At 42.7% G+C, this 23,218-nt stretch overlaps 1 protein-coding gene across 1 annotated transcript; it reads right to left on the bottom strand.

Annotated features, from left to right (window-relative positions):
- Positions 1-7,832: 7,832 nt before the first annotated feature.
- On the bottom strand, positions 7,833-22,768 carry COASY (Coenzyme A synthase). The gene is made up of 10 exons (XM_075277338.1): positions 22,662-22,768; positions 19,551-20,221; positions 17,755-17,969; positions 16,719-16,850; positions 15,181-15,370; positions 14,934-14,998; positions 14,744-14,828; positions 12,531-12,628; positions 10,405-10,551; positions 7,833-8,056 (listed from the first exon to the last, which is right to left on the bottom strand). The coding sequence occupies exons 2-10, from the start codon at positions 20,206-20,208 to the stop codon at positions 7,973-7,975; spliced, it is 1,674 nt and encodes a 557-aa protein (XP_075133439.1). The 5' UTR covers positions 20,209-20,221; positions 22,662-22,768; the 3' UTR covers positions 7,833-7,972.
- Between the last annotated feature and the right edge of the window lie 450 nt (positions 22,769-23,218).

Raw genomic sequence — 23,218 nt, 5'->3', positions numbered from 1 at the left:
GTGAAGATTGGCCAGTGTTTAATTTCAACAGGCTGATAAAAAGGGTGAGATATGAGATTACTCTGCGGCTAATTTTATAATTCCATTTTTAGCAATATTTCAGGGACTCAAGTGCTGCAAAGAAACTGAGAGCGCTGCGAGGATCGGATTTACAAGATTCAGGTGACGTATAGAAAACTCTTACCTGTGCGGAATGTCAGAAAAGAGAAATCCTGTGGATACAACATTGTTATAGGGAGTCTATCATTTGAAAAACTCATTTTCAACTAAAGGCACGTTGGATTAGCCTTTAAGAAGGCTATTCTACTCCTACCTTTATTTCTTTGATTCTCCCCACTGTTTCTTCAAAATTTGGTTTCTTCACGTATGCTAATGAGGATCACGGAGCACCAAGGGCGTTCCCCCAGCGCTTCGAGCACCCCAGCGTCATACATGTCCACCGCCCCTGCTTTGTCCCCTCTTCCTCTTATTTGGAACTTGTTCCTTGCCCAGGCCTCTGACACCGTGTTGTACCTGTCTAAAATCTCGGGCATGCACTGCAGTTTCGGGCAGAGCCGACTGTGCATGCCCAAGCAGCTATTTTGTGGTGGTCTGCTACATGAGTGTACTGCGTATGTATGCTTAGTTCTCCAGAGAACTATGTGTAGGTACAGTATGCTCGTGTTGTAGACCACCACAAAATGGCCGCTTGGGCATATGCACTCTGCTCTGCCCGAACCCGCAGTGGCAGACCTGACTACACATGCCCGAGGTTTTGGATAGGTACAGTATGTTGTCAGAGGCCTGTGCAAGGAACAAGTTCCGAAGAAGAGGAGGGACTGAGCAGAAACATGAAATGGGCAGTGGACAGGTATGACACACGGGGTATGCTTGGAGTGCTGTGGGAACGTCCCAGGTGCTCTGTGATCCTCATTAGCATACCAGAAGAAACCGAATTTCGAAGAAACGGCGGGGAGAATCAAGGGATTAAAGGTCGGAGTAGTATAGCCTTTTTAAAGGCTATTCCAACGAGACTTGAGTTGAAAATTAGTTTTTCAAACGATAGACTCCCTATAACAATGTAATATCAGAAATGTAACACGTGCTGTACCAAAAATCTATAGAATAGGCACAAAGATGGTAATATTCCCTTTAGGCTGTGGCCCCTTTTGCAAAAATGCCACATTCACAGATTGTAAAAATTGGCAGTGGAAATGCTGCGATATAAAAAAACGTGTTTTTGCAAATGTCGCATTTCAATTACACCTATGGAAATTCTGGTGTTTTCAGTATAGGTGCAACAGAGATGGAAAGTCCGCAGAGGAAAACTTTGTAGACATTCTGTGAAAAACGCGGCAGAAAAAACGAGATGCGTTTCCGCCATGGCCTATTCTGCAGCCTTTCTTCATTTGCTGATCTGTCCCTATCTCTCCCTCATTCTTTACACTGCAGCTGTATACTCCGTTCAGCCCATGTATATCAGCATAGGTCCATGTGCAGACATAGTAAGTCTGTAATAATATTGCTACACAAACACTGAGCCAAAGGCCTGTAAAATCACAGATTACTTTTCTGAGGTGTCCATACTGAATAACTTCAATAGCTGTGGACAAAACTTGCATGTGTTTTTGATTTGGGGAAGGGGCTGTAAGTAGCTGCGAGATGTGTCAGGTGGGAGCTTATCTCTCAGAATCAGGCCAAAAAAACTCCACATGCCCAACTTTTCTCTTATGCGCATGGAGACCTTTAGATCCCTCTACACCATGAATATTTGATATATAGGTTATTCCTGTGCCATGCCATTGTCAGTTCCATAACCTTAGAGACACTGAATAAAATCAGCATTTGCTATGGTGGCAGCTTATTTACCCTGAGAACAAACAAATTGGGCAATTCAATGTGCCCAAACCTTATTTCCCTTTATCTGTCCCATGAGAGTTAGGACACCCCCAGATCAGCAGCTGGCACCACCTAAATAAGTAGGTTTGACCAACCTTCTTCTAGGTATGGGCACATTAAAATTAGTGTACGTTATGTCCATTGGAGGGCATTAAATGAGTTATCCAATTTCTAATATTAATGGCATATCCTTAGGGTAGATCATCAATAGTAAATCTATAAGGGTCCAACAACTGGCACCCCTGCGGATCAGCTGTTTCGAGACAGAACAGCTACCAGTAATATTTACATGTAAACATTGCCAGGACCTGGAACAGCTAACCTTCCCTTGCAGATCTAACATTAATGACCTACCCTAAGAATTGAACTAATCTGAGGGCCCATCCTACTTGTGTATAGACCACCCTCATGTCCATTCCATTCATAATTGGACATATTGTGCAGGTACATTCAGTTGGTGAAATATGGACTGCAAGTCTGCCATGTTTCCCGGACCGAACACTGAGCAGGGACCTTCCAGCACCATAGTCATCTATGATATTAGAAGTCCACCGACCCATACTGAAGATATGATTACAATCCAAGACAGCAGAGCTATGGGAGACAGGGACTACTAGAGGACTATGACGCTGGGAGTCCAGGTGTTTAGTATGGGATCTATGGATGACATATGGTGAACCCAGCCTTGGTACCCTTACACAATTGGACATCATGTGCTAATTGCCAGGCCACACCTGTACATTGTATGTGAAGCAATAGTACAGGAGCTGCCCAGAAACTAGCACATACCAGGTGGAGTCAGCCCGCACCGTGTAAGGGCACTCTAATAGACAGAATAACCTGTAACAACAGGCCCGAGCACTAGCTCTAGATGAATGGCTCAAAGCGATTTTCTGCTGGACCTTTGAGTACCTGTTGTAGTGGGAGTCTGGTATGTCGGGACCTGGGGCTGTCTGTGCCTCCTGTGCCCTTGACTATTTAGGGAACTTTTTTTTACCCTTTGTGGACAGAAGACATTCTTAAAGTATTTCAGTTATGCTGACTCTTAGTCTTTTAGGCTGAGGCCCCACGTTGCAGAAGTGCAGTATTTTTGTGGAAGATTTTGCTGCATTTTTTTGAGCCAAAGCCAAAAATGGTTACAAAAGGAATGGGAGATATACAGCGAAGCCAACGGACTTATAAGGGGGCGTTCACACCACCGATGGTGTCCGTCAGTAATGACCATTGCTATTGTCCATTACGAGATTTTAGCAACGGACACTAGCTGAAACGTCAGAAATCCGTAACAATTTCTGTTCATTTCAATGGGATTTTATCTTGTGTCTGTTAGTGTCCGTCACATGTCCGGTTTTTTCGCAGACAAAAAGTCCTACATGCAGGCGTTTGGTGTGCGTTAAGAAAAATGGTTTCATGACAGATGTCAACCATACGTTATTTTTTAACATTAAAGGGATTCTACCATTAAAACCTCTTTTTTTGTGGATAAGACGTCGGAATATCCTTTAGAAAGGCTATTCATCTCTTATTAGTACTCTCACAGCAATGGGGGCAGACCCCAGCACTGAAAATGCGATGGGGGCGTCCCCACTGCTGCTCAAGAACACGATCCTGCGACACCTCTATCTTCGGCTGGATCCTCCCCTTCTCTGTCATCTTTCTCCTGCATCACCTCCGACGCCTGCGCAGTTGGCTCTGCCAGTGAGACACCAGCAGAGCCGAGTGCGAGTGCCGGCGTCAATTTTTGGGAGGCCGCTCCTGCATTGAACTTCAAGAGCGGTCTCCCAAAAATGGCTGCCGGTCGGCATGCACAGTCGTCTCTACTAGTGTCTCACTGGCAGAGCTAAGGCGCAGGCATCGGAGGTGACGCAGGAGGAAGACGACAGAGAAGGGGAGGATCCAGCCGAAGATAGAGGTGTCGCAGGATCGTGTTCTCGAGCAGCAGTGGGGACGCCCCCATTGCATTTTCAGCACTGGGGCCCGCCCCCGTCGCTGTGAGAGAACTAATTTGCATACCGGTAAAAACCGGTATTTCTAAGGAACGGTGCAGCGGAAATCACATCTAAAGGTAAGAGACGAATAGCCTATCTAAAGGCTATTCCGACATCTTATCCACAAAAAAAGAGGTTTTAATGGTAGAATCCCTTTAAAGTCTATGGGTCACGGACAGTAATAGACAGGTGTCCGTTTTTTTCTGCGCATGCTCGTAAAGTAGAAACACCCCTTCCCCCCCAAAAAAAAAAAAACCCCAGACACTGACAGTGTCCTTTTTTCTTTAATTGATCCTTTAAATGGATCAGTTAAAAACCCCAGATACATTAATAACATCAGTTAGTGTCCATCATGTTCTAAGTATCCACTATCATAACGCAATGCAACAGTAGTGTGAACTCTACCTAAGTAGTTCACAAGGTTGCTATTACATGAGCTGTAAAAAAAAACATTGCATTTTATATTATCTACAAACTGTATAGGATTCTGGTTAATCCCATGAATGCAATAAAAAATCTGAAGCAGAAAAGCCGTTTTTTTGAAATTCGCATCATGTCAATTATACTTACGGAAACTTTGGCATTTCCTGTAAGGAATAATAGTTGCAGAAAATCAGCAGAGGAAAATTCAGCGGACTTTCTGTGAAAAACGCTGCGGAAACTACTGCGATGCGTTTCTGCCACGGTCTTTATCAGCAGCTTTGTTTTTGCTGCAGAAACAGCCGTGATCCGTTTCTGCAACTTTTTTTTTGCTGCGGCTCGCTACGTGGGGCCCTATAGCCTAAGAGTATTTGACAAGGTGCGTCACTTGTTTTTGACAGTTTACCATGTATAAGGAAAAATATATCTTTGTACCGTATTAGCCAGTGGATATGAAATATAAAGATTGTGTCCTCAGTAGTTGATACCTTTTTAATGGCTAACAACAATGATGGCAGATTGCAAGCTTTTGAGACTACTAGGTCTCTTCATCAGGCAACATGGTATAACACAATATCTGAAGGCAAGCATACTTATACACAAACAGGGCACGGGAAAAGAGGTTTGGTGCGACAGGTGATGGAAAGCAGTACACACACAAATAAATAGATAAGTAAAAAACTAATTATCAGTTCAAAGGATGGCCCTCTGAGTTTTATGGCTGACATCTAAGCAGTCCTGCTGGCGGTCAGACAATTTCAATGTTTATCTTGTCAAAAAAAAAACCTGCTGAAACCTGAACCCCTGCTGAATCTAATTGAGAGGCAATGCGACTGGATATGACCGACAGGTTCCCTCTCTTACCCCTGTTGGCATGGCGCTAGGCCAGTAGCCTCAGGCCTTGTTCACATCTGCGTTGGTAATCCATTCGGGGGGTCCACATGGGGTCCCCCTGACCGGAATACCAAACGCACTGGCAAGCAGTGTGCAGTGAAAGCACATGGACCCCATAGGCTATAATGGTGTCCATATGCTTGCCCCGAGATCTCTGCAGGGAACGTGCGGACAGGAAAGTACTTCACAATCTACTTTCCTGCCTGCATGACTCGTGCGGAGATCTCCCGTCAAGCACATGGACCCCATTATAGTCTATGGGGTCTGTGCGCTTTCACTGCACAATACTTGCAAATGCGTTTGGTAGTCCATTCGGAAGGTCCCCATGCGGGGAAGCAAGGTCAGGGAGGGGAGGGATACATCAGCCGCAGTTAAAGGTCTTCTGGTTTAGAATCTTTATAGTCTCACAGCACAATTTCTGACTCTTTTTTGCAGGGACTGTGTAGGGAGAGACCAGCTGAACTAGTATACCTGCCCCTCTGTGTGCTAGCTGTTTCTGTGATCTTACACATTCAGTTACCTGTGTGGATTGTTTTTTCCACTTGGATGTGAGGTTGTTCACAGTATTTATGAAACCAGCAGTCTGGATTTTTTTTTTTTTTTTTAGAAAATATTTCATAAAAGTGAAGTTTTATCTTAAAATAGTTTTTTGTCCGAGGTCTCTTAGCAGTGAATTTTTTTCTCATCCGTGTATTTGACTATTGGAGACTTCGTATCATATTTCAGTGAAGTCCTTCAGATATTGTGTCATACCATGCCTGATGAAGAGACCTAGTAGTCTTGAAAGCTTGCAATCTGTCATCATTTTTGTTAGTTTACCATGTTGAATTTCTAGGTAATGTTGCCACCTAGTGGTAGAAGCATGTATTGCTTAGTAAATAAAATGCCTGTATACTGTATATATTAGCAATAGGATCAGGCATACGTTTTGCTTTTCTTCCTTCCCTGTTTTACGGAGAGGCTTTTTTTAATTTTTCCACGGACGTACCCATATGATGGTTTGATTTTACTGAGACCATAAATAACGCAATAAACTTTTTTAAATTTAAGAATTAGAATTTTCTCTGGATTTTTTTTGTGTTGTGTTTTTACATCACTCACCATACGGTATTAATGACGAGGTAAATGTGTTCTGTAGGTTAGTACAATTACAGCCAAGCCCAATTTATAATTTTTTTTTTTTTTTACATTTTACTATTTTTGTACAATAAAGACACTTTTAGGGAGCCTATCTTTTTGTGTTTCTGTCCATGGCAGTGCTGGAGTCCACAGCCAGGCCTTTGGCACCTCACCATTGTGCTGTAGGGAGCCAAGGGGCTGGGAAATGGAACTGCTTCCCTCTGTTTAGTCACGGTCAATATTGATCGCAGCATATAAAGGACTAAACTTCTGGATATTAGAATTACCCACCCCCGGTAGTTATAGCAGGGTCCTGGCTGTGTTTGTGTATGGCACTGCCACTGTACCCGCACAATCACTATAACGAATATATTTGTCATGAACATGAACTTCCCCTTGACCATTACGAATATATTCATCATAGAGCGGGAAGAGGTTACTACAAGATTGAATAGAACATGTTCCAAGTAATTCATTTCCATCATCCCTTCTAGATGGCATATACCTTGGCGTTTTCAATATCAGCTTGCTTCATTACTTATATATATCTACAAGTAACTAAACGTACTGTAAGTAGGGCTGGGTGAAAAATACCCAATAACGAATGCCAACCAGGATAACCAATGGAATTTTGTTCATGGCTGTTATTTCAGTTCGGTTACTACAATATTTGCGAAGTTCTACCTTCAGTTTATTTTGGACTAAACACGTTCATATTAGAACTGCTATTATACTCTGGAGTCTTCAGAGCTCCGAATATAATACGCAGCGGCCGGGGAGGTGATTAAACATATAAAACAGTTTTACTCACCTCTTCTGGGCTCCAGCGTAACCCCTTGTTCTCTTCCATGCTCCTGCCTGATGTCAGGGACCGTGTAGCCTGAGAATGTGTTGTGTGGTGCTGTGACACATAGACGCTGTGTGACCCATGTGAACGCCGAGGCATCACCGGTTCCTGATGCAGGCCGAAGAGAACAGGGAGCAGTGCCAGAGCCCAGGAGAGGTGAGTAACACTTATTTTTTATCTTTGCTCACCTCTCTGAGGCCGTCGCTTATTATATATTATCTCTTCAGACACCAGAGTATAACAGCAGTTTTGGTTCTGCTGTGTTCGGTCTCAATGAAACCACCGTGAGAACCAAAAAAAAAAAAAAAAAAAATTTAAAATCACTATTAATTGTAATCGAAGTAAAATGCCCGATTAACGGAAATTTTGCCCTAACTGCAAGCAAAAGAAAAAGTAGCTTTTAAAAACTATAGGCATCGCTTATTTATTCTGTCATAAGAAGCCGTGGTCTCTGGAAAGCTGGGTTATTAGAATGAAGACTCATCCCTTTTTTTTTTTTTTTTCCCATTTTGCAAGAAATCCACAACTTATTTGTGCAATTAAGTTCATTAATATCATTCCATAAGGTCATAATATAGACTAATTATATAAAAATGAACAGTTTGTATGAGTGCTTGGAACATTACAGTACAAATGTGAACACTGTCCAGCCCAGACACACACAACGCCTATTAAAAAGACGTCTACACGGATGGAATTGTGACAAGATAAAATTTCGATATTCTAAAATAAGGCATGCGATTTCCTCGGTGTCCTGTCAAGCATCTCCCAGATTCCACAGCAGCAAGATTTTCTGCATCAAAAGTTAGGTTGGCCGTGGGCGAAGTTAAAATCTTGATTTTAGAAAGGGCTTGTCGTTGGAGAATTCTGGTTTGATCCGCTGTTGGAGAAGATCCCAGGCCTTCTGGATCTAGATGGTGGGAAACAGAACATGATTGAATCCAGAGGTATAACTTGAGAATCCTAGGCCCAATACAAAATAAGTAACAAGGCCCCCACTTACAATATAAGACCTATAACTGAGGTCTTATATGTTGTAGAATTGTCTTTGGGCCCCCTGTGGCTCCCAAGCCTGGTATCTATGGCTACCGCTGCACCCCCTATAGCTAGGCCCATAACATTACATACAGCTTTTATCATAGTGCATGATACATTAAAGGGGCGACCTGACAATCACAAGTTATTACCCATTCATAGGTCTGATTTCAGGGGGTCTAGTTGATGATGGTAAATGGGGGGGGGGGGAGAGTCCCATGAACCTTCTTGATCAGTGACAGTTCCACATGCCGCTGTGTGACAAATTGTACTACATAATGGCACAGATTAATGTTCCATACAATGTACTGGAATGCTGGAAACAATTTCGGAATGGAGTAGAAATGGAAAGAAAATGCAATTGTGCTATTTTCTTACAGGTTTAGTTTTTATGTGGTAAAAATGACACATTACCTATATTTTGTGGGTCAGTATGATCACGGCTATTCCACATTTACAACGCGTTTCTCATGTTTTAATAATAATGGTAAATTATGGAAGAAAACTTGTGTCTCATGTAACCTTTTTATATATTTCTAGGTACGGTGCTGTGTATCATTTTGTAATTTTGTTGATGCCATTTTGGGGACAGCTTGATGTTTTGATCACTTTTTATTCAATTTTTTTTAGAGCGTCAAAGTGGTAAAAAACAGCGATTCAAGCATTTTGATTAATTTTTTGTTACTGTGTTCACCACATAGCATAAAAATGTTCATATTTGTATAGTCTGTGCTTTTTGTGCCTACTGTGTTTGTTATTTTTGTATCAGTTTTAGGGAAAGGGGGCGATACGAATTTTTATTTTTTTATTTAATTACTTTTTTTTACTTTTTTTTTTTTTTTAACTTGGTGGTGGTGCTCAACAGTATTATTCCTCTGACAGCGTTCAGAAGATCCCACTTGGCATAGCAACGGAATGGCTCCCGCAATCTCCCTATGTGAGAACTGTACATTGCTGAAAACAAAAGCCAAACTAAAAGTAACCACTCAGATGACATAATGATATCAGATCATGGCATCTGAAGGGTTAAAGGGGTTACCAGTATGTAACAGAATATTGGCCAAATAACACAATGCTTCACTACAAAACACTTCCTAATATACATCCTGTTTAAATGGCGCACCATATATTAATAATAAATAATAATAACAACAATTTATATTCTCTGGAAATGCAGACCGCATCTTTCTATTTATTACCCCAGGAGGTCCAGGGGATGGGACGTGCACCGTAGGAGCCCTTGGTGAAGATTGGGGAGCCAACCGACCTTTTTCTTATAAGTTTTCTTATAAGTTGTTTTTTGAATTTATATTTATATTATTATATCCTGTGGAGGGTAGATAAGAGTCTAAACCCTGAGGATCTGATCTCACCTGAAGTACCTTTATAAATGCAATGCATTATGTGAACTGAATTACATCCTGTACTACAGTGAGGAGCTGCATTCACAACTACGCTGGTTGTCTTTGGAAACAATCTACAAGCTTGATGACTTGACATGGCCACCATATACAAATACATACCGTATTTCCCCGAAAATAAGACAGTGTGTTATATTAAATTATCGTCCTAAATATAGGACCTGTCTTACTTTCGGGGGACGTCTTATTATTACCTGACAACCCGCAGTCATACCGGCACTTCCTTAGTGGAGCGCCGGCATGACTGCCGGTTGTAGGTAGTGTAGGGGAGGAGGGGGAAGGAATCCTACTTACCTTCCCCATCTTTGTAGCAGCGCTGGTGCTGCTGTTCTTCCCGGCAGCAGCAGCGGAAGTGGTGGGCGGGGCTAAACGAGTCTTCCGGCGATTGCACCGGAGAGCATCACTTCATGGGCATTGCAGCCGGCTGGATGCTGTGCTCCATGTGCACAGTAAAGTCGGCTGCAGCCTCTGTCTCTGGGATGAGCTGGGAGAGTGGACTCCCCGCAGCATATGTACAGCAGCCATCTCCCAGCTCATCCTCCAGCAGCCAGAACAGTGGATACAACAGCAGGGGCAGCACACGGAACATCGCGCACAGTGTTCAGCCGGCTGCAATGATTTTTGGGGATGCCTTATTTTCAGGGGGTGCCTTATATTAGGCAATGCAACAAAAAAAAAAAAAACATGCCTTACTTTCGAGGGGTGTCCTATTTTCGGGGAAACAGTGTGGTGCCCTGTAAGACCATACAGCTATAGAACTCATTGTGTACTTTACAGTATATCTCCATGATTTATTGGTTACCTGTTTCTGTGTGACCTCCGGCTCCCAAAGTGTGGACAGAACAACATTTGATGCCTTCACCCGTTCACTGTTGGACATCTGGCTGGACAACCTGTTCTTAGCGGCTTCTTCACTGACACCATCTCTTTTCATAATACGGGCGACAGCCTACAGGAGTCAATATGGGAGAGATTTAGAAATCAATATAGGATGGAGATGAGCGAGTAGTGAAATATTTGAAAATTCGATTTGAGTAGACCTCAATATTCGACTATTCATTCGAATATCGAATCCCATTATAGTCTATGGGAAAAAAAATGCTCGTTTCAGGAAAACCAAAATTCGACGAATTGTAGTCACCAATTCCACAATGACACCCCAGGAAATGATGCCAACACCTGTGGAATACAACTGGGACAGCAGGGGGAGCATGCCTGGAGGCATCTAACACGCCCAAGTCCCAGTATTATTATTATTATTGCTGCTGCTGATTTAGCCAGCCAATGACTGTATACATTTTTTTTTCCAAATCCTACGGTATCCTAGTTCCTGTCCCACCTCCCCTGCTCAGTTATTGGTGTAAAAAAACAGCCAGGGAAGGTGGGAGGGACATCGAATTTTTACTGCGTGGTATTCGACCGAGTACGAGTATTTTGAATACCGTAGTATTCGATCGAATACCTACTTCCCGAATACTACTCGCTCATCTCTAATATAGGAGACAGGGCATTCAGCTTTCAGAAGGGACAAAAGGTTTTTATTAACAATTCTTAGACTCTTAAAGCAAGATGATAATTCAAAAGATATTTATATGTGATGTCTGAATTGTAAACTAAAACCAGACCAGATTAGGTGATGAAGTGGCATCAGTTATGCAGTAACACATGGAGTACATGTAATTCCATATTAAGGCTAAGGCTCCACGTTGCAGAAACACAACTTTTTTTGTTGAGGCTTTTGCTGCAGTTTTTTGAGACAAAGCCAGGAGTGGATTGAGCAGAAGGTAGAAGTATAAGAACTTCCGATATATTCCCCATTCCTTTTATAGACATTCTTGGCTTTGGTTAAAAAAAAAACGCAACAAAATCTGCAACAAAAAAAGCAGCGTTTCCGCAAAGTGGGGCCTTAGTCTAAGGCTGAAGCCCCATGTTGCGGAAACACAGATTTTTTTGTTGCGTTTTTTTGAGCCAAACTCAGAAGTGGATTGAGTAAAAGGTAGAAGTATAAGAACTTCCTATATATTTCCACTTCCTTTTGTAACCACTTCTAGATTTAGCTAAAAAAACAAAACACAGCAAAATCTGCAACAAAAGAAGCTGCGATTCTGCAACGTGGGGCCTCAGCCTAAAGGGGTTTCCCAGGAATGACATCAGTTAGGCGAAACGTTTGAAAAAAAAAAAAAAAAAAAAAAAAAAAACAACAACAAATGCCCAAAACATATTCCCCTGTTCTGGTGAATGTCCTTGTCGCATGTAACTACTGATGCCAAAGGAAAGGAACCAGTGATGGATACAAGTGACTGCTTTCTTTCCTGCAACCGCTGAGGCCACAAATTAGCCTCAATGATCACACGTGGTGAGAACTTCCATCGGAATAAGCCCTGTCACATGCTGGACTGGAAAGAGACGGTGGATGCGGATTCACCGAGGACAGGTGAATATTTTGCTTTTTGTGGGCTTTTTTTTGTATATTGTGAGCCCCATAGATCACAATGTACATTTATTTTCCTATCAGTAAGTCTTTTGTAGAATGGGAGGAAATCCACGCAAACACGGGGAGAACATACAAACTCCTTACAGATGTTGTTCCTGGCGAGATTCGAACCCAGGACTCCAGCGCTGCAGTGCTAACCAATGAACCTCTGTGTTGCCCCCCCCCCTTTTTTTTCTCTTGCTCAAGTAGAGAAAATCCTAGACAACCCCTTTAACCCACCTCCAGACTCAAAACCTCCACTAATACTGTGGCAAACAAATCATTTTAATAATGATGTGTGATTTCTTATATATAGTAGTAATACCTTCCTTAAATACCAACCCTACTAATCCAGGTCTGTGGAGAAAGTAGCATTTTAACAGGATATATTACACGGAGGTACACTTTAAATTGGTGCTGATCGACGTGGAAACAGGGCCAGACATTACTTTTACCTCTTTTTCTGGTATGATTACTGTCCACACCTCATGGACCATGTCATTCCATCCAGCCTCCAGGAGAACAGCAGCGTCCATCACACAAACCGATATACCTAGGTACAAATTAGAATAAGTCAATTTCAGCGTCACACAAGACCACTATGTACATCCGAGTGATCATAGAGGACCCTATAAATCACATTACTACCCCTGCGCTAATATCAAGGCTTTCACTGCAGGTATAAATTTTAAGCATATCAGTTCCTTTAGATATATTCAGCATAGGCTAGGGCTTTCCTAATGAATATGCCAAAAGTACACAAATTTGACCACTGAAAACGTCCAATCACTGTAACAATAGCTTTTAATAAAAAGGGGGTTATACAGTTACTAATATTAATAGCCTATTCTTAGGATAGGTCAACAATATTAGATCTGCGAGGGTCCGACAGCCGAGAACCCCCGGCATATTCGCTGTCTCTGTTTACCCGCCAGAAGCCACTCTGTTCACTTGCTGTAGGATTTGTATCGGTGGGTTTTTGTGTTTGTAGCTCAAAAACTTCAATGAGGCAGCGCTTGTGAATTGAGTGTGAATCCACATTACAATGAAAAAAATAAATAAATTGATCAATCTGAGTGACTTTGAATGAGGCCTAATACAGGGCTTGGATTTCGTGAAGAGTCCTGTGAGGTGTTAGGGTCCATTCACACGGAGTAACGTGCCGCGTGATGTGGCACGTATACGGCGTGAGACTTTGCGCGCCGTAAAAGCTCCCATTGACTTCAAAGGGAGTTCGGATCGTATACGCCGCGTTATTTTGCGGCCGCAAAATAACACGGCGTATACGATCCAGGCTCCCATTGAAATCAATGGGAACTTTTACGGCGCGCAAAGTCTCACACGCCGTATACGTGCCACATCACGCGGCACGTTACTCCGTGTGAACTTACCCTTATTTTGGAACAGTGTTAAGAATATACTTAGAATAGTCTGATCAAGGAAAACAATCCAGTGGAAGGGGATCCTCTGGACATCAGCAACTCAATGATAAAACAGTCCGAGGAGGATGTAATTTCTTAGCACAGATGGTTTATAATGGCAACCAATTTGAGCGCTATTGATGTCTAAGGTTATAGTGCACATGGAGGATATTGTGTGCCTCAGTGTCTCCATGGCCCCATTCATTTTCATCAGGGAGCCTGAGACGTAAAACGGACAAGTAATAGACTTGCCCTAAATTTTGCCTGGGTTCACAGCCCCATACCTGAACATGACGTGTGTGTTTATGGGGCCATATGAAATAATGGCCCCATGGGTGTTAGTAGTGAAAAACACGCCTAACACACATACAATACATATGGTCATGTGCATGGAGCCTAAGGGAAACAGAAAGTCAGGACTGCAGGGGATGGGGGAGGAAACAAAAAAAAAAAAAAAAAACCCAAAAAAACAACTGGAATCACTGAGCAATGGAAAACCATCACCTGCTCAGGTGTAAACAGTTCGGGCTAGTGGAGATTGAGGAACAGTACAGAGAAGGTTTTCTTGGCACACCTTGGATCCTCAGATACCTGAAGATGGGTGTTTGGATAGTAGAGATTACCTAAGCATACCGACCAACCAAAGGTCATCCCTTTATAACAGTGGTTTACCCTATGGCAGTACGATGCACCATGTAACAAGCACCATATAGTCATTGACTGGTTTTAGGAACATGACAGGGCCCTGGATCTTAATCCCACGGAGCATCTAAGGTTTAGGTAGAACAGGTTGTGTTCACAGCATGTTAGTAACTCCATCTAATCTGCAATAGCTGCAGGAAACTATCCTGTCTGCGTGGGCCAATATGTCTGTAGAAAAATGTCAACACCTATTACAATCTGATCCCCTATGTGCAGCAATACACATACAGTGGATGTCACATTTGAGATGTGACTGATTTTGCATTGCTAGTGCAGTATTATATACACATTTTTCCTCTATTGTGTGGCAGTGCGCTGGGAATAGACATTATTACACCTTATCATGGATGGGTGCCATCTAAGAGGTATTTCAATATTTCTAGACCCCATTAATTTCTATTCGTGGTGTTAAGTGTTTCGATGGGGTTCTTGGTTGTGCACATTAGCTCATCCGTTTTTGGACATTATTGTACCTAGTATAATCTATGCCATGATGAATTCCTGTGGTTTAGGAGGCCAATATACTACTAGATGAAGGTACTTACCTTTAGCAGCAGCTTCTTCCATAGCCTCTTTAGCAAGCGTTGCTATTGCTGGCCATACAATGTCTGTCAGACGCTTTAATTGGTCCTACAAGGGATAAAAGGCTAGTGTAAAAAGAAGAGCCTTGGCTACCTTACTGACTGCACAGAGGGGACCATATCAGATATCAACATACTATAGAAAAATACTCACCTTATTACCAAATACTTTGCCCGCAATAGCTCTCCTGTCTATGGTCCCATCTTCACAGACTATATCTGTCCATAAAAATTAGAAAAAAAAAAAAAAAGATTTAGAGTCAACCATGATGACGCCCGTGTTACTACCAGTCATTGGCATGCTATACAAAAAGATCCATTTAATTTAGTAGTCACATCAATGGATCCAATAACCAAGGAAAACCGATAACAACTAGGATTCTATATAATGTATTATATACCTGTTCCAAATTCATCTATGACTTGCTGGTAGGCCGGTCCTCCAGGCTTGTAACTCTGGTGTCCCAACTTATCACAATCTATGAGAGCAGCTCCCAGCTTCTCTAGTCTCATTGCAATAGAGGACTTTCCACTGCCGCTGCCTCCTGTTAGACCGATGATATAAGGCCGAGATGGGATGCTGGGGTTCACCTGAAGGCACACGTTCCATTTATACACAAATATTATAGGATATACATAAATGTAACTTATTTCCAAATCTCAAAAATCCATGTTCAATAATCCTTGTGGAATATTCTCTCGATTATCTAAACCGCCATCATCTCCTTTGCTCTAATGGAACAGCATTGACGATATTTGATACAAGTGTATAGAATTATATGCTTATACATTATAATAGTATTATAGCGGTATTGCACAACTTGCTTTTTTAGCAGTAGCGGGCACCGTATTCTAGGCATATTGCATCTAATATCTTTCTTACTCTAAGCCTATAGTAGTGATGTAGGATTTCCAAACATGCAGGAAATATACCCTTAATAGTCTCTTTAAGGGCCCTTTTATACTAAATTTCAATGTCCAACTGTTGTCTGTGGGAAAAAATTTTTTTTATTAAAAACACAACTACAGCACACAGGCCCATTATAGTGAATGGAGCCATTTTTTTTTTCTTCCATGGACCACTGACAAACAAAAAAATAAATAAAAATTTTAATGATATAAGTTATGTTTTTCTCTACTTGTCTTGGCCATTCAAGTCTACAAGTCTGTGAAAAACACCATCCATGTGCAGTCTGTTTTTCACAGCTAGGTAATAAATTCAGCACACTGTCGGCTTTCTAGCAATATATAATACCGCTGGTGCCAGAGAAGAATTCCTGCCTCTCCTGATAAGTTCAGTTCAGCGAATTTTTGCAATCCTTTCATACAACTCTTGCTGACCTGTTCCTCTGTTATTCCTCCTGTAGTTGGTGTGGGGGGGTGTCCCTGCACACTCTGACATTGTCCAATCCGTGAATCCAGTGGGAATGTTGTTGACTTTGTAATAAATATTCAGGAGGAGTAACAGAGGAACGGCGAATAATAGTATTTAACAAAATAGACATATCAAGACAGGTGACTGGTCCTCCTTAAGGGCTCATTCACACGGGGCAAGAGGGGGCGGATTATGGTGCTGAATCCATGTCATAATCCGCCCCCTCACAATGGAAGTCTATGTAGACCGCCAGCTTACTTTTTTCCATGAGCAGCACCATTTGAGAAGAAGCGAGTTGCCCTTTCTTCAGGCGGATTCTGCGGCTGATTGAGCCCTGGCGTCTGCCTCGCTGCAGCACCCTATGGACTAGGCCCATCCATTTGAGCCTACTCCGGAGAGAGAAGCCGCGACAGTCGCGGCAGGCGCATTTTGGCCCTATTTTGACATGGCTTTCCACTTCACTCTTAGGACCAAAATCTGCCAATCCGCTCCACGTGTGAATGGGGCCTAAAGGTCATTTGAGACAATCAGCCTGAGCACATTTTCTGAAAGAAGGAATCTTACATCTGGAGTCTTCAGCACTGTTCCCAATAACCGGTTCCTGAAGCTAGAAGAACTTATTTTCTCCTCTTCATTTTCAGAATGTTTTGGGTCTGTTACTAGCTGGATCTCATGGATGATCAGCTCATCGAGCCCCTGAATAACAGAAGACAGGATTATGTCACAATACATTGCAAATCTGATATACAAAGTACATAATGTGATGGTGGGTCATTTGATAATAAGTTGATAACAAAACCCTGTGTGCTAGGACCATTACTGATGAAAATCCTTATCAGAGGGAAGAAGTCTCCCTTCTGGTTGATGGCTATATGCTCCAGCTTTGTGGTACTGCGCATGGACTTCTACTTGGTTCTCCATTTGACTTGCGCCATTACTGGGCATTGTAGCTGAACTACAGAATATGGCAATTTCGGCCCAAAACACAGTACCCTTGAAGTTATTGGTTGTTGTGATCTTGAGAGTCTTAAATAGTCAATAATAATAATACAGACGATTATCGGAACCTTTGTAATGTATCAAATCAGAAAAAAAATGCCTTTCTGTTCTTGTCTGGTTGTTTCCTGGTCCCTCTTTCTCTGCCAAACTGACATTTGCTCTGAAAATTTTCCTATAGTTGTCTCAAGATAGACTGCAGGTAATATAAACTAGATTACAGGTCTATAAAACTCTACAGAGAGAGGAGGGGGGGGAGCGTGAGATGGATAAGAGCAGAAACAAAGGTTTAATGTTCTGCTGGAGCTGCACAGGAGCTTTCTACCACTACCAGAGTACTATATTCACAGCAGTACACGTTAGTACTTCTCTATATATGTCCAGTATGGTCTTTATGCTGTTACTGAGTGAGAGTTATGGAGCAGATTCTCTACATGCAGCATAGGACAGCTAGTCTACACCCACCAGCTCAGAGAGAACCAAAAACTACAGATACAACGACTGCAGAATCTAATTCACTAGATTACCATTCTTCTCCATGCACACACTGTACTATTGATTTATACTAAGTTTGTTTAATACTTAGGTACACTTTAAGAATTACATTTTCCAGACGCCTCTTGTTCACAGACAGGCCTCCTCTTTGGGTCTCTTCGCTGACAACGATACATTTCAATTCTGGGTCAGTGATTGAAGGGCCATAAGGATCCGATATAGGCACTATGTCATATCCAAGAGAAGGCTTCACATCCACCAGGAACTGGGACAATTTTTCCAACCTCTTGTCATAGGGTTCTATCAGTTCCTTCAGGACCTTATCTGAAAAATGGAAAAAAGTTACACTACAATGAAGTAGTTACGGAGGGAACTAAGCAGGCGCTCCATTCTGGTGCACAGAGTGGAGATCTCCCTTTTTAAGCTTACTATGTCCCATAGCGGCCCCTGCACACACAGTATTATGCCTCACAGTGGCCCCTCCACATATTATAATAATCCAACTTTAATAATATTCCAATTTTTAACATTCACTCTATTATTACACTGTGGGGTCTCTTTAACGTTACTCACCTTCCCTGCGTTCCGGAGCCGCTCCGTTCTCTTCGGCACTTCTGCCTGAAGTCAGCGACCGCTGATTGGATCTCAGTGGTCACATATGCGTAATGACGCTGACATGACCCCTGCGGCCCTATCAGCGGTCTCTTACATCGGGCAGAAATACTGAAGACAACGGAGCGGCTCTAGAGCGCATGGAAGATGAGCTGATTAACAGTGGCGATCCGTTTCCGGAAATGGGAAAATGTCATGTGCCCGCCCCAGAGATATGGTTAGCTATACATTTTTGATTATGCTATTTAGAAAGTAGTAGGGTGCTTAGATTAGTGTAGGGCTTTCCCAGTTATCTCGGACAACCCCTTTAAGAGCAAACTCCTCTTTGTCAGAAGTTTGTTTGCTGGACGTATTTGTTATAAAGGCAACCACTGTGCGGGCAATGACTAGAAACAGACATTCCTTCACAATATCTGATCATTGCCTGCTTGTTACTCACATCATTTAGCCAAAAATTTCAGCAAACTAGTAGAACCTGTCCCTGCTCCATCAGGCTCACGTAACAGACTTACACACACAACAGGACACATGTGAACTCTTCACACTGATGTGCCCTGGGAACAGGATCTTCTAGCACATTAAATATAAATGTAAGGAGATCACATTGGTAGGTTGCTTGTACTTGTGTGTCTTGAATGAGTGGCTCCTTGACTTGGGTTTCAGTAGAGAATTTTGACCCCGGAGACACTAGTTCAGACACAGATGAGGGTTCTGGTCCCATGACTGGTTGTGAACCATTTGATCCTCTATAGAAGGATTCGGATGGGTCATGTCACATGCAGTAGAGGGAACAGGACAGAGAATGTCAGTGCCATGTGCTTATTCTGTACAAAGGTCAATAGAAGCCCAAAATGTCTACACTGAAGGCCATCAAGAAAATTTAGAACGTTCTCTCAGCCATTCTTTCAATATCTTGCATCAAATTAAAGGGGTTATCCAGTTTTTTAAAAATATGGCCAAATAACATGGGAGTGATTTATTGCCTGGGCACAAGACAGACCCTGTAGCATGGAGGGAATTTGCACACAGGGAAGAGTGGAGAAGGGAGGGGTACACAGAGAGTGAGGAGCAGGCAGATGCATCATGGGAAATGTAGTTTGTCCACAGATTCACGCATGTAAATAACAGTGATACAAGGAGCAGCAAGTAAAATAAGGACAAGCAAAGGGTGCACAAGGGGACAGTAAGGATTTAGCACTGCTGTGGATGTATTTGCAGATCATTTTTGGAAGCTGGATAACCCCTTTAAGCTTCCATACATAGTAGATCATAAATACTGAAGATGCTACTCACTGTCCAACAGCTCTCCGTCAGCCACGCCAATGAGAAGACGCCTTTCAGAGAGCAAACAGCAAACGCTCAGTAAGATTTTATGGGCATTATGAAGCCTATCGAAGGTGCCTCCAACTACGACATCGCTGTGACTCTGTAGAGGGCTTCCTACTCCATCTGTATCCTTAAGTTTAATAACGTCATCTTCTATTCCATACTCTGGATACAATAATACTGATACTAGATGAGGATTACAGCTGTAACTGTTAGTTGCATATCGCTCTAGCTGCTGCTTGGCTGGGTTATACTGTCCACCATCACTGGTCTGGAAGTCTGTGAGGACCACTTCTGGTGGGTGAGAGAGGTTCTGAACTGAGGAAAGAGTCTGCTGGCTGCTGCTTTGGTTTTTAATATTTGTTAAGAGAACACGAACATCCAGATTGCTGTGGAGATCCGCATCGGAGTAGAGCTTGGAGATGAGGCTGCAGACTTCTTGGGTTGCTGGGATGTAGGTAGAAGAGGGCTGAGAAGAACCAGTCAAGAGAAGTCCAGGTTGGAGATGGATGTACAGGGTGTCTTGGACAATCTTTGCTGCAGAGGCTAGAATGGGCGCCAATCTCATAGACAAAGCAGAGAGAGGGGATGTCAGGACCAGCACACCCGAGCGAAAGACAGACATTGCCGAAAATCACCTGTAAAAAGAAACATATTGATATAAGTTTATTATTACAGATCCTTACCCTGACTCTTAGTCAACTATTATTAGCCAAGTGGGTGGTAACACTGTGGTTTCTCTGGGGGTGGGGTCTCTGTGCTGTATATCAAGCAGTCTATCACCCCTTGGCTAGTATACCCTAATTTGTATCAACATTAAAAGGGGGCTTATATCTTTGGAATAGCTAAACAGATTGGCTAACAAAACACCAGAATGCTCAGGATGACAGTGACAGCTTTCATATCACGTGTGTCATTGGGATCCTACACAGGTCCATTAAACACATGGACGCTATAGAATCCGATAGGCTTCATACAGATTTCTTTAAGCAAAACAACAAAATCAAGAATCGCCCTTAATATGTGTTACAGGATATCTGGTCTGGATATGGGGGTGGTCCTGTAGAAAGTTTTCACTGTACTTCTAGAGATCCAGGACAGTCCTGGATTTCAGTCGCTGTCTTTGGAGGAGGGCTGAACAGTCTGCAGCCATGACATGCAGCCCTTCATCTAAATCCATTGGCTGCAGAGCTTGTCCACTACCATGGTTGAGCAGGGAGCTTCTTAGCTCCCTGCTGCACCATTCACCCTGTGTCCACTGTCATCAGCAGCTTTGATCAGTCAGGTGCAATGCAGCGATATCAGCACATGCCTACTGACTGATCAACTCCCTTCATCATGGGATTGGGGCTTGGTGAGTATTACTTTTTTGTTTTCACACTACTTCTGTGTAAGCAAACTCAGGGCATCACAAATTTGGGGGAGGCATTATATTGTGTAAGGTAGTGTTGGGCGATTATGACCAAAATCAAAATCAGGATTAATGGGGCATTTTACCTCCATTATGATTAGTGGTGATCATTTAGGTAAAGTCCTTTATAAAACCACACCACTTTTGAAGTATGAGTATGTCTTCCTTGTGAGATTTGTCTCACAAGGTTTGGCCAGAGGTTTCATTTGAACTGAACATGTCCAAACTGGAACTGGTGTCCCCTCGGACTACAGAGTATAATAAGCAGAGGTCCAGGGAAGGTGATCAAACATAAAAAACAATGCTACTCACCTCCTCTGGGCTCTGGTACTAGTCTCCTAAATGACATCAGGAACCACTCAGGCCTGTGATTGGACCTCAGCGGTTCCTGATGTCATTCAGACCTAAAGAAAACAAAAGCCCAGGGGAGGTTTTTTGTTTTTTTGATCACTTTCCTTGGACCTTTGTTTATTATACTGTGGCGTATGAAGAGACCCAGAGGTATAATAATAGCAGTTCCAGTTTGGATTTGGGGGGTCTAAACAAAACTGCAGGTAAAAGCTTGAGAATATTGTAACAGTCGAACCATAATAACCAACATGCACAAAATCATGTTGATTCTTTGAATATTTGTCGGGCTCATTCACATCTGCGCCCAGTCTCCGTTTATACAGGTTTCCATTTCCTGCCCGAAATTGGGCAGGAAACAGAAACCTGCAGGCATTTTTCAAACCTGAAAAGTGTCTGGCCGTGAGCGCCGGTGAGTGTTTTATGCTCTCCGTGGCGAAACTGTTTTTTTTTTTTAACCGAACTCAAAGTCGGACATGCAGGACTTTGTGTCCAGTTTAAAAAAAACGGTTTCGCCGTGGAGAGCATAAAACGCTCACCGGCGCTCACGGCCGGACCTCGTCTGACAGGTTTCAGTCTTCTGCCGGCAGAAGACGGAAACCTGAGTACGGAGACCGAACGCTGGTGTGAACCCAGCGTGAAAGCCCTAGTGTAGGTGGTATTAGTGGGGCATTATACTGTTTGTGGGAGTACAAAGGAGATATTATCTCTGTGGACTGTATCAATGTATACCTCACGAAATGGGGTGCCATCACTGTATTATGTACAGAAGACTGCGCGATTATTGTGCAGGGGCTCAGAGGGTACTGGGGAGGGTAAGTGACATAAATCTGTTCTACATGTGCCACAAAATTGTTCCTCTTTATATTCTCTTAAGAGTACGGAAATAAGACAATACAGATGCCAATATATCATGTTTCTACTTCACTGTGATCTGTAATACTCCGTCAGGATTTTGACTCCTGTTGATTTTACACTTGGTCTGAATTGTGTCAATTCATAACATGCATCTTATAGGAAATCTTGCAATGATCATTGTCATAGAGACTGTCTACTTTGAAAAGGGGTCATTACTCCGAGTCAAAGTGCACAACTCGTGACCATTGCAGTGGACCCTAGTGAAATCTGCAAAATTGCACCATATTCTCCAGGTTTAGGCTACAAACCATGATCTGACTTGTGCCAAGCAGAGTAATAACACAGTCAGATTCCCCCATGGCACTGCTTGCCTGCATAGCTGGTCATAGTGCACCCTGCATATTCCACACTGCTGCATAGTAACACGGTGCATGCACATATGAAGACCCCGGCATACATACACAGAGGTGCCTGCGCCAGCTCGCCGCCCCCCACGTAGGCCTGACTCCCTGATGTCCCCGTCCTCCTTTACCTCCCGGCTCTTCTGCACTTCGCTATTTGACAGGTAGGAACCTTGCCTTTATTTTTTTTTCTCAACAACTTTATATATAAAATGACAAATCCAGTCAGGGCTCCGCCACCAACGTAGTCATGTGATTACGCTTGATTGCAAGAGGCATGGCTTCGCTGGTTTTAGCGTCAGGATTTCGGCGGCCATTTTCTTGTAGTCCACTGTGCTGACGTTTAGAATGTGCGCTGTGTAGAAACAGGTGTTATCCTCAGTCCTTTGTAAACCTGAGGTGTTTAGACTGAAGTGGAAACTTGGAGCTGCTTCACCAATAAAGTTGTACTATGAACAAGTGCATGGGAATTTATGTCAGGGAGGAAGGGTGTCCATATGTGTTCGCCACATTAAGCATTGGTCATTGTATACATATTTTGTGCACATATATAAACATGTTATGTCATGCACACACATGTATACCTCTCCCAAAACATCTGGGAGACACAAAATAAG

Source organism: Leptodactylus fuscus, chromosome 6 (assembly GCF_031893055.1).
Source record: "Leptodactylus fuscus isolate aLepFus1 chromosome 6, aLepFus1.hap2, whole genome shotgun sequence".
In the NCBI taxonomy this organism is placed as follows: Eukaryota; Metazoa; Chordata; class Amphibia; order Anura; family Leptodactylidae; genus Leptodactylus; species Leptodactylus fuscus.
Note: the sequence above shows the minus strand (reverse complement) of the source record. Positions and strands in the feature narration are given on the sequence as shown.

Coding starts and splice junctions, on each gene's coding strand:
- COASY (XM_075277338.1), bottom strand. CDS start 20,208: ATGTCTGTCTTTCGCTCGGGTGTGCTGGTCCTGACATCCCCTCTCTCT. Junction 17,970..19,550: donor TGACGGAGAGCTGTTGGACA/GTGAGTAGCATC, acceptor TCCATTTTTCAG/ATAAGGTCCTGAAGGAACTG. Junction 14,999..15,180: donor CATAGATGAATTTGGAACAG/GTATATAATACA, acceptor TTTTATGGACAG/ATATAGTCTGTGAAGATGGG.